This window comes from Schistosoma mansoni, chromosome 1 (genome assembly GCF_000237925.1).
Source record: "Schistosoma mansoni strain Puerto Rico chromosome 1, complete genome".
NCBI classification, from domain to species: Eukaryota; Metazoa; Platyhelminthes; class Trematoda; order Strigeidida; family Schistosomatidae; genus Schistosoma; species Schistosoma mansoni.
Window position 1 is genome coordinate 35,913,993 of NC_031495.1, and position 12,963 is coordinate 35,926,955.

The 12,963-nt window shown below is 34.3% G+C and overlaps 1 protein-coding gene across 1 annotated transcript in view; it reads left to right on the forward strand.

Moving 5' to 3' along the window:
* Smp_060480 (putative copine) overlaps positions 1-5,909 on the forward strand; it is a gene marked incomplete at its 3' end in the record, with an annotated part of 28,307 nt that extends 22,398 nt beyond the window's left edge. The window contains exons 16-17 of the mRNA XM_018794239.1: positions 4,135-4,266; positions 5,634-5,909. Of these exons, the coding sequence (XP_018648672.1) occupies positions 4,135-4,266; positions 5,634-5,909 (408 nt within the window). The remainder of the gene's footprint in view (positions 1-4,134; positions 4,267-5,633) is intronic.
* Between the last annotated feature and the right edge of the window lie 7,054 nt (positions 5,910-12,963).

Below are 12,963 nucleotides of genomic sequence, written 5' to 3' on the forward strand. Positions count from 1 at the left end.
AGCTTCAGGCGGAGTTGTCTACTGAAGTTAGGTGCATTTATATATATTTTTTTGTTGGAGTGAGGTAGGACTGAAGTTAAAGTCTTTATTACGCACTCGGGATCTCCATTTTGTATAACCGTTTTACGTAATGATTAAAAATCATGTGTTGTGAGATTTTCCATTTTGAATTATTAATTTACTTGTCTTTGTTGGTTGTTATCACTGAAATCAGAGTATACTAAATTTCCTCTAAGTTTTCAGCGTTGACGATTTCACTCTGTATATCACAAAATGCTTACAGGGAAAATATCACAAATAAGAAATTATTAGTAAAAAGAACTGACGTTTTCATAGTATGCTTCATGGAAAAACATAAAATCACTCAATAAACAGAATGTTACTATTATGTCTAATGACTATTTCCATTGATAATCAGTTTTTGTAATTGTTTAGTAACATAGTACCTCATCGAATTTGTATTTGTCTTTTTGTACGTCATCATTTTAATTTACGAAACCCCTTTTTTTGAAAAAAAGTTTTTAATTTGTTTACTTGCTTGTTTTCTTCAATAAAAGTATTGCTCGTCAGTCTGTTGATGGTTCTCAATATTCCATTTTACTGATTCTTACTGATGGGATCATATCAGATTTGCCTCAAACAAAGGCTGCTATAGTAAATGTAAGTGTATAAATTTGATTTCTGTTTAATTTTTCGTTTATTTATAAATATATTTCATTTGTTTGTTATGCACTAAACATTAATCGAACTGTATCATCATTTATTTCCATTATTTTAATTGATTTTGATCAATTTTCTATCTGCTTAAATAATAATTTTTTCCGGACAATTAGATGTTTCACTTCAATTTATTATTATCAGATTGATTGATAGATATATAAGTAATCAACTGGTTTATACTATGGATAATCTGTTCTTAAAGGAGGAACATGTTATTTTTTGCCATTCATAATGACTGGTTTGTGTATATCAATCGTTTGCTAACAGTTAATTTAATCTCTTTCTTGATCTGGGCCTCATTTGCAAGTGCATACATTACGATGACAACACATTTTCCATATTGAAGACTTATTAAAACTTGATAATCTGTTATAAAATTTTGTTTATTATTGACTGAATATAGACTAATCTTATTATACTATGAGCTACAAACTTTTATTGTCGTTCAACATGTTAAAATGCTTCTGATGATATACAAGTTAGTTTGTACCAATTCTGTCAATGTTTAACTTTATTCTAAATTATTCTAGTGTTCATGTTTTCATGATAGATACAATATAAAAAGAAATTTCATAGAAGCTATTCTGTAAATTTGTTTGTTTTGCATTTCACAATGAAGAAGGAATAAGATTTGTTTTCTGGGCAGATACAAACCGAAACAGCTAAATTAATATCATACACATAATTTTCTTGATCGTCTTGAGAAAAACAAGAACAAAAAATTAAACAGAATGATATGAAAACATCTTATTTCACTAGATTCTCACTAGCTTTTTACAATCTGTATTATTAAAAATCAAAATTATAATGTAGGTTAAAAATGCTAACATGGATGAATTTGATTGAAGTTTAATTGAATATATCTGGATTGAGTTATTGAACATGCTGTTTTATATAGGATTGATAGTTTGGTTAGAGGTTAGATTTCAGCTGATAAAGTGTCAAGCCTTTTACTAATTATTCCCGCGACATCGCTCCTGAGGTTGAGATGGATAAATTTAGCTATCTTTAGGATTTATCTTAGTCATCAACCAATTTTTGTGCCTTGCAGTTGTCTCTTAGGCACTTTCCAACGTCCGTTGTTCCTTCCAATTTGTCAATGGTTCTTTGTAAATGATTGAATAAAGATATAAAATGCGAGTATAACGCATTACAAGTACTTTTCCGACAAACCGGATGTTAAAGCCTGCTGCTTACTCAGTTGCAGAACGATGGCAAGAGGTTGGGATCTGCCATTCTTTCCATGGTAATGAATAAAGGCTTGAAGGGACAAAACCAACTCATTGTTTTAAGCCAAATCACATAATGGGTTTGCAAAACACGCAAAATCATACATTAATTATATCATTTGTATATCTTGAGTTGTCCTTCACATACTCCATCAGTCTTACAATCCTGTTGTTATTCCGATTGTTCTCTGTTTTTTCTTCTCTTCTCTTAAATTCCATCTTCTGATGATAAATATTTCACTTCCAATTCTTCCTAAATTCTACTTATATCTGTCCGCAATAGGAAAACAGGTCCAAATGCGACTTTAGACATTGTTCGTTTCATCAGCTGTATGACAGTGCAAATAGTATCCAAAAATTGAAGCAAAGAAAACTTCGGAATTTATTGATGAGTTTTTTTCCAGTTACTCTTAATGTCTACTTAGAATCTTTTATATTTATAACATTGTGAAGAGCGCACCCAAGTGTACAGTCTCATTCTTTCATTATAAATAAATACTTTCTTCTACTTAGTTTTACATTGACCACGTTTCATCAGTTGTGTTGTCTTTTTTCTCTGAGGACTTAAAAAACGTAGATATTAGGATTGGGAGTTTTGAAATTTCTACATGGTAACTCGTTTTCTCTAAATGGAAGGAAACAGATACTTACGAATAGTTTGCAGTTAATTTCGCCTTTTTATTTTCTTCACACATGTCATTTTATATTTCGATATAAATATAATTGTTTATTTATTCCTTAAAATTCAATCGAAACTTATAGTCTAGTCTTAAGTAACCGTTTACTAAGATTCTCTTTTCATAAAATTTTTTTTAATTTGTAACTGTAATTTCATTACAGGCTTCAGTAAATATTGATTGCCTTTAAGTGGAAACACTGAATATACAATCCTTTTCAAGCCGAAATTGATAATAGGGCGTTGAGGATTTCACACTTTCACACAACTATTTATCAATCATTGTGTTTCATTCTAAGCAATATATCTCAGCTAACAAAAGTTTCATCATAATGTACTTAATTCAGTTGACTAAATTTCTTTAAAGTTATGAGCTGCAAAATGTATTCAGGCGGAATGTTTCTTTTCTATCTTTCGAAGTGAATAAGAGTATCTCTATCCTATAAAATAAAAGTTGGGAATATTATACATACACGGTATATGTATATGCTCACACAAGATAGATATTTTCAGCAATATTATTGATCGGAGCTAGGAAGAAGTATTTTTACTAAAATTTATTAGGATTCTACACTTATTTAAGGAAAATATTATTTTGTATATTTCTTGAATGAGATTCCTAATTTAAGTTGTAAGTAGTATTTACCGTTGCGTTTCTCCAATTCATTTAACGAATGTCTACTTTTTTGTGTAGACTCGAAAGTAATAACTGTATTGTTAGTTATCAATATTTGAATGGTTTGCAGAAATTGATTATTTCAACAACACGAACGTGGATGAACAAACCTAGATAATATATATTTGGTTGTTGTTATTTTGAATCCTTGCATAAGATTTCTTCTAACATTATACTTTAGATCTTTATTACAGTTGTATATATGTATGCATACATACATATTCATCGTTTTTTTGAAAATTTTGTTGATACATTTGGCATTTTTAATTCAAACATCAACTGTTGTATGAGTAAATCAATGTGACCTGAAATAAAATTATATGAATTCATTATTCTTTTTTTTTCTGTACATACATAGATTTAGGTCAAAACCTCAAATTTTATATGCAGTAATTCTCATAAATAAATTAAGGCAGCTTTTTTTATAAAGTGGAAATGATTTTTATTCCCGCCCGGTTAGTAAACTCAATAAAATTGATTCTTTATTTATGCATAATTTGTTATTATTCTGGATTATATATCGTAGAAACGAGATTACGATTCGTGAGCCTTAGGGATCAAAATATATTCAATGTATGTTCATTTTTATCTGATATCGTTTTGGTGCTTTTATTAAACATTACTTTGTTGTAAAATAATGGTTAGTTCGTCAGTATAACTGAAACTTTTTAACTTTATTTGTTGGTCTGCATGTTGAGCTAGGCTATATAATAATAATAATAATAATAATAATAATAATAATAATAATAATAATAATAATAATAAGCATTAATTGTGAAAATGTTCCATTTCTCAGCAGTGAGTTTTCGCCATGTGTTTTCTGATATTAATAGGCGTCCAGTTTACCTCTAAGCATCATTATTGTTGGCGTCGGTCCTGCGAATTTTGATGAAATGGAAGAACTTGATGGTGATGAAGTAAGACTAAGTTCTCGTGGAAAAACTGCTATTCGTGATATTGTTCAGGTACGTCTACGATTCATATTTATTTTCTTTCTATTCTTTGGGTTATTTATAAATCTATTGATTTGGTGAGATTATTGTTATTCCTTAGAAGAATTGTATTCAGTTAATTCCGACTCCATAATATTTTCACAGTATAGGATTGATTTATGGTCATATATTCTTGTTATCCCACATTATTTATATCAAATACATTGGCTATCACTCATTTGTATGATGAAGTTTTCTTTCATTGACATCAAGGTAATTGAAGGAAATTTATCTCATGCAAGCACATTAGGATTGAGTTTAAGCTGACACAAGAAATCATTCTGAATCATCTCATTCACTTGTAGTGCGTAATAATTTAGAAGCATCGAATTCCTCTACCCTCACTTGTTAATAGAGCCGGATATAGCATTGAAGTCACAAAATGTATATTTTTTAGTTAATTAAACTCATATGCTAGGTACTGATTCATGTACTCGGGTTCAAGTCACACCCTAAGCGCGTTAACTTTTAACAAGTTGACTGAACCAAAGTATCAGAAGACGGTTCTGATCTTGCAACTTTTTGACTAAAATTCGGACTATTTACCCACCGAGCCACCACGACTATGAAGGATATATTTCTTAAATTTTTATTATTAGCCAATTTAATTTCACAGTCGGAAAGTCCTGTTGGTATCCGGAAATGAATTTTACACCAAGTAAATACAACGACGGATAAACTTTTACTACCATTTAATATTGGTAGTAACATGAACAAGTGAGTTATCCTATGATATCACCAATAAAAATGGTATCTCTTCAATAAGATGTCTTTGAGGAACTAATATTTGAAAATGTTCATGTCATCAAATTTCCTACCTGTTTATGAAAACTACGTAATACGTAATGCGCTGGTCAGTTTCTCAGTTCTAAATAAAAGAATAAGATTAGTTAACTTAACGATGTTATTTCAATAACCTTTGGTCTAGAAATTGTGTTTAGTATCTTTACTTTGTTTCAATAAGTTCCGTAGTTTTTGGATGGCAAACTAAAGTCACTATAAATGCCTAGTTCTAATTATATCAGTCCTACATAAAGCTCATAATACTGGTTTATATATTCTTTGAGGTGGTCATGTATGTTGATTTTAAATTGACTGCCACATATCCAACAGACATTTTTATGATTTGTTTAGATCGGTCTACTGTTTACAACTTTGTCAAAGGTGTTTTTCTTGTAAGCCGTCAGGATTTTCCTCCTGTGTTTCATTTAATCGTTCCAGACCATTATAAAGTGTAACAACTTGATCATCTAACCACATTATTCTGATTTCTTTTTTAAATTTAAGAAACTCTACTGCAACAAAATAGAATTTCACGTTTTTTTCTTACTTTCTTTCAGTTCGTTCCTTTTCGCAACTTCCACCAGTTGAATAATGTTCAAGAGAGTAAAAGACGTTTAACTAAAGCTGTTCTCTCTGAAATCCCAGATCAACTGGTATCTTATATGCGAATGCAAGGAATTAAACCGTTGAATACACAAAATAATGATTATAAGATAGGAACACATGATTCAGAATTCAGGGATTCAAGTTGTAAAATGTATCATTCAGATAAATTGTCTCACGCTCCATCTTATCCTACTGATATTCCTAATCCACCTTATCCTAATTTTTAATAAAACCAATCTAATATAAATGTGTGAAACATAAAGCATTTTATTTGAATATATAAAGCATGGCTTTTAACTACAATGGATGTTCTTTGTATAGTTGAACTCCTATCTTTCATACTATCTTAAAACATTCATAATATCTTAAATTTTTTTCCGGCTGGTGATAATCGTGATGACAATGTTTTCATTATATGTGATTTGCAAGTTTAATAAACATTTACGTATTTATGTTAATCATAATGTTTAATATCTGCAAGCGGAATTCATATGTATTCCAATAATTAACTTATCCATATAAATATTACCTAATTCTATTTCGTTTTATGCATTGAATTCTGATGTCGTCCGTGCAATAATTTCATAATGTCCTCTGATTTTATTTTTATTTTTGGTTTATATGTCGTTCTTGAAGTCGTTTATTTCTCCTTCTTAAAAAATAACAATAATAATTTTCTAAATTTGGTTTATGATTAGTTAAAACCACTTTCTCGATATGTTTTTTCAAAATATAATAAATCTCCCTATTATTTACTCTTTTTTCTCATAAACGTTTTTGTTTTTCACTCCTTTCTAACGATGAGAATGCCAATGATATGAAAACCATGAATCAAAGTAACTAAAAAAGAGGAAGTTTTATCTAATTAGTGTCATATTTTTGTGTACCTCATAAGCTACTGTCAGTGCACCTGATACTATTATATTTATTTCTAATACACCTCAATAAGAGAATAACAGTAGAGAAAATAAGTCAGTTATTAGTACAGAAGGAAAGTAAACAAATTTTTGCTTGTAACACCGCATTTCTGTACACATTTAAATAGCTGTAAGGTCATAAGTCTTTTGAACTAGATCTTCAGAGTTTAATCTAGTATACAGTAAGGTATATCCATATATGTAAAGAATATAAACCAATCTTGGAAACTTATAAGATCATGATAACAATAAAGTAGATTATATGACCGATCATAGTGATTAAATAGCATTACTTGATAGAAGGATATCGTGAGCACTAATTTGGTAGACGCTACTCACAAGAATGTCTTTAAGTAGTGTGTAGCGGAACATGGCGTCAAAGGTACATCAACTTTCAGACGGAGTAAAGTTTATTGGAGGCGCGGTTTTGGCAGAACACTTTAAAAAGTAAAGTTGAAATAATCATGAAAGTTGCGTCACAAGTAGTGTGTCTTATGTATTTGGGTCTACAAGTAATAATTATTTATTTATTTAAACACATATATATTGGTACAAAAGGTCACCAGATACATATGCGCCACACAAAAAGTAGGAAGAGAAGGGATGAAAAGATAAGGCGGACTGAAATGTACAACCAGAAGACTCTTTCAGTTAGGAAAGTTAGAACCACTCTTTGTGAAGAAAGTAGAAGAAGGTTACAGCAGGATCGCCACTGGCTTCTATTCTGAGCCATATCTGATAACGTCTCTAGCCACTGTGTTGCACCATCTCTCGGACCCCAACCAAGGAGTCGTGAAGGACCAACAGAAGCTAGCCCTTTGCAGCTCTCTTTCATGCCACGACACCATGTCATACACTGACCTCCTCTCCGCTTTTTCCAACCAGTCCCAGGGTCGGCAAATAATGCACGACGTGGAATTCTCTGGGACGACATTCGTAAAACATGTCCAAGCCACCGAAGTCGGTGTTTCAAGATGGTGATACCAATTGAATTATCGTCTCTGCGCCCGAGCACACGATGCCGAACCTCTGCATTACTAACATGGTGTTGCCACTGAATGTCAGCAATCCTTCGGAGACAACGATGATCGAACACAGAGAGTCGTCTGACATCTTCAACTCGGAGAGGCCAGGTTTCACAAACATAGAGCAAAACTGCTCTCACCGACGCGTTGTAGATCCGACCTTTTACAGCCAGACTAACATCACGAAGGCGCCAAAGATGGCCCAGATTGGCATAAGCCGCTCAGGCTTTCATTATACGTGCATCAATCTCATCACTCACGCCACCACCAGCCATTATGTAGCTACCTAGATACACGAACTTCTCAACTACTTCAATCCGCTCACCATCTAGGGTGAGTACAGGATGAGAATCCTGCCAGTCTTGTAAGAGTACCTTGCACTTGGAGGGTGCAAAGCACATGCCGTACCTGTGGACACGAATAAATGAAATGATGAATTCTATTGACGATACTATTCTCGCTCATACTACAAGTAATAAAGAAGAAATTAAGGGTGTGAATGATATTGTATTACACTTTATCAGGCTAAGAAAGTAACAGAGGTATCACAAACCTTTCTGAAAACAGAATAAAATGGTCGGACTGAGTCCCTATAGCACCTGCTATCTATAGTTTGCCTCTAAAATTATTTGGAAAATATCAGAGTATTCGGTAGATCACTGCAAATGGCTTAGTTATGTCTACTAACATTGGCTAAATAAAATAAGCTGTAAGTCTAGATTGTTTTATTTGACACTTTACAAACCATATATAGATATTTACTTCCTAAATAAGTAGTAGTATCCCAAGTATAGGTTTCCCCACAGGAACAGCTGAATTAATGAATACAAACCGGGATGTCCGAAGTGGATAACTGTTTTAGTGTTGTATCAAACATAGTTGGTTCATTAGTAAGCAACAAATAGACTGTTTACATTAATTAAGTTGACCAGTAGCCACTCACTAATACCTGTCGATCCCAGTTAAATATAATTCAGCGGTTAACAATTTGGAACGCTTTGTAGAGTCGGATTCAGAATAAATGTGCTCCATTGGGACAGTACGGTTATTCCAAGTTACCAAGAAGTTCTTATTACATGATCTATATCGTATCTGACAGAAGTGAGCTATTGAGGAGATACTTTAACAGGGATTCATGGTTCGCTTTACACGAAATCCGCGACTGCGGTGTTTTGGAAATCGGTATATACAATTCACCTCTTAGATATGAAGATGTAAATAAATCCCCAGCATAGATAATCCCATAAGTCCTCAATACTGACTCTGACTTCATCAGTTTCACCGAACAAATCTAGCTGAAGACGCTCGGTCACATATCCACACCAGACCGCGAGTGAGTACGCTGTGCCACGCATCTTTTGAAACCATTAACTAGCTTAGATCATACGATTTTCAATATATCGGTAACTTCACAAAAATATCTTCGAGCACTTTCATTTCTGATTTTTGGTGCTTTGGTATCCTTCAATTATAAAGGTGTTACGTGTAAAATCGTTGTCAGTCTCCAAATAGCTACGCCATTTTCAAACCAAATACTGTATAATTCACTAAGCTGCCTGGATCCAGAAAACTTTTCACTTCTGATCTTAGTTTGATTGATCACAGTAAAAGAGGCCGGAAAAGTAAGCGCAGTCGAAACGGTGCAAAAATCCCCACGCTTGGTGGTTTGCGTATTGTAGAATTTCGGAGAGAAACTGTCTTTATATGAATTGACGATTTCCTTGTACTTGATGACTGACTAATTTCGAACCCCAAATACAGTACATTCGTTTGTGATCATCTAGTGCTTCTTGAATAAACTGCGTTATTTCTGGGATTCCTAGTTTATACTATGATTCAAATACTCATAATCATCACAAAAAACGCTCTTGAAACATTTCTCAATGTTACAGAAAGCACCGCTCCCCAGAAATAAATGTATGAAATATATATCCTCTGAGCCAGTGTGATAAGATGACGGAGCTCAAAAAGGTGGAAGTTACAAAAATTTTTGATGTTGTTGCCACTTCCAAAAACATGTGAAAAATCAGAGTTGTATGTTTGTGAAATTTGTTTGTTTGGTTAATTACTTTTTAGGGATGAAAGACTAAGCCGTATGGGTAATGTGGTTATCCAGTACATAGAAAGCTCATAAATAGTACGAACTGTCAAGACGGTAGCACACGATATAGAGATTTGTGAAACGCAAGGGGAAAGTTATTGAATTACCTGTTGTAGCTGTAAATAATTCCCCAAAATCAATAGCTTTCTAAGTGTTCGACATTGGATGCTGACCACGTTGTTTAAGTGGACTTGTTTAACTGAAGGCTTTCGGTCATGCATCCGTACCAGATCACGCTTCGGCCCAGTGTGGGACACTGCTCCTACGTTCACTAGCCAGCTTAGAATAAACGCTTCGCGATATATTGATAACGTATCAAATATATCTTTCCTACCCCTTCTCGTCTGACTTCTGATTTCCATTGGTCGGGGGAAAGCTTCGTATATAGAAGGCGCTACTGGTAGCAGGTTGTAAAATCAGAATACTAGTCTTATCTTCACCGTAGAATGTGTTGTTGATGACTTTGAAAAATAAATTTTTACTCTGATCGAAATGTATGGGAGCCTTTTAGTAGTTAATTGCAATGCACCTTTGATAAATTGAGTAAATTTAGAAATAGGTTCACAAAAATCACTGTGTTGCTAGACATTGTTCAAAAGCCACAATCTTCCCAGCTTAATCTCAGCACATAGAGATCCCATGAGGTTTGACTTACAAAACTTCCTCTCTGTGTTAGGCTTAGTGATAACACAATTTGACGATGTCAGTCAGCTAAAATTCCTTCCACTTATAGTTAGAAGAGATCATGTAGTCATCTTACTGTAGTTTATTAGTGATATGGTCTGACAACCAGTTGCGTTGGTTTATTTTTACACGTGGAAGGCAGACATGATGGTGATCAAACATGAGCTTTGACTCAAACCTAGGAAATTGACGCCAATGCATCTGTATGAGAGATATTGACTCATTCTCGGCAGCTATACGATCAAGTAACTCACCCACTTATTCACACAATTGTTACAAAGTAGAAAAAGCAGTGGTATAACTAGGGAAACCAGGAAACCCAACGATTAGTGGAACAAACGAAAATGTTGAAACGTCGTCATCAGCCTTAGGGTAGTAAATACGCCGAGACGCTACAGGTTGTTTCCAAAGAAGTGTACAAGGGTGACCCATTAAGCGCAGCGGATACATGAAAATCAATTTGTTCAATTTGTAATCAAGCAGACGAAGAACCTGTTTTCGTACATAAATCGCAGGAGTAGATTGCACTATTGGATTCCAAACCTAACTACTGATTGAAAAGCATTTTAAATGATATATGACAACCAGAAGAAATCAGAGGCCATGGAGAGGTATTTCAGGTCACTTTTCACTCACAAGCGCCTCTTAGACGAAGAACTAAACCCAAATACAAAGTCACAAAATCCACGGCTCATTGTCGATTTTGATCGAGATGATGTATCAAAGGGCCTTAGCATCTTCGGCACGAAATATTTGATGACAGAACCGAATGAACTACACCCTGAATTTCTGAACCAAATTTCAAAATACGTTGCCGCTCCAATTGTGATGTGTGCAGCTGATGTCGACTGATAGAAGTAGTATGTCTCTTCAATCGAAAGTGAAATCGCTGGAGGCAGATGGTTGAGAAGATCAAAGAAATGAGAACAAGAACAAAGAATGATTGTTATGGGATCGAAAGAACTGTCAAGTTTGAGACAATTGATTGATATTTTTCTGGTGGAGGATTTACTGTATGCTTCTTACATTTTACTAAGACATTCCGTGATTTTGTGTTGAAATCGATTCGGTTGTCTACATTGTGTCCCCGTTCACTACACGCTGACTATGATAGTGAGTATATCACTTTCCCGAGACGAGTTGCCTACTGATTGGAAAGATCCATTTATCTATCCGATTCATGAAATAGGACTCAGACATCTTCCACCAGACTACAGACCTATCAGCCACGCTTTTTTCGTTGTTAAAATATTAGAAAAAATACTGAAAAGGCGATAATGACATTCGTGGAAGCCAACAGCATGTTAAACAACGAACAACCTGATATGAAGAACGGGGTAAGCATGCACAACAAACCTTCTCATTATAATCAGCAACGGACAGAGTTTTCAGAATATAGAAATCACTCGATGTTGTTTACGCAAACTTCAGCAAAGCATTTGATATGCTGTCGGAAACAGACTCCTCTTGAAGCTTGAAAATCTGGGAATCGTCTCTTGAGTCGATCAAATATTCTTAATTAGGTCGTTGACAGAAAGTATTTATGGATTTCAAATGCTACCCCCGCCCTGGAAACTAGTACTCGGTGCAGTACACTGTTCTAAATACTTTAATTTTTATATCACATATAAATGAACTACGACGCATCGTCGAGTGTTCGTTGCTACTTTATACTGAATTCTCATCCCTTCGAGGAGGCAAAAGTAAATTTTAAGAGACAGCTCACCTGCCTTCTCTTGAAATCTCTTTTTCGTCTTATTCAGTAATGCTTACTTTTAGTGATAAATAAATCCCCAGAATAGATAGTCCAATAAGTCCTCAATACTGACTCTGACTTCATTAGTTTCGCTGAACACATCTAGCTGAAGACGCTCGGTCACTCATCCACACCAGATCGCGAGTGAGTACGCTGTGCCACGCATCTTTTGAAACCATTAACTAGCTTAGATCATACGATTTTCGACATATCGGCAATGTAGCTGTAAATAATTCCCCAAAATCAATAGCTCTGTAAGTGTTCGAAATTGGATGCTGACCACATTAGTGTTAAAGGACCCGTTTAACTGAAGGTGCTTGGTCATGCATCCGTACCAGATCACGTTACAGAGCGGCATGGGAAGCATCTCCTACGATCATTAGCCAGATTAGATCAGTCACTTCTCGATATATTGATAACCCATCAAATATATCTTCCAACCTCCTCGCTTCTGACTTCTGATTTTAACTGGGCGGGTGCGATTCGACTACAGGTGTTACTGGTAAAGAGTTGTCAAACTACAATACTGGTGACATCTTTAATGTAATAACATTGTCTAACTCCAAATTCCCGGGAAATGTTTATGCTATTTCCTCAAATAGACTTGTTTGAGGACTTATGGTGGACTAGGGCGTCTCCAAACATAACGTTTGTTTCTTCACCAGAACACTCTCTTGACTTAGGGAAAATAGCTGACCTCTCTGTGAGATATGCATGAGGTCTCCTTCTCTCAGATCTCCCCATTTCCACAACCCGATTTGACAACAGCTATACAGGTCTTACTTTTTCTCTTTTCTG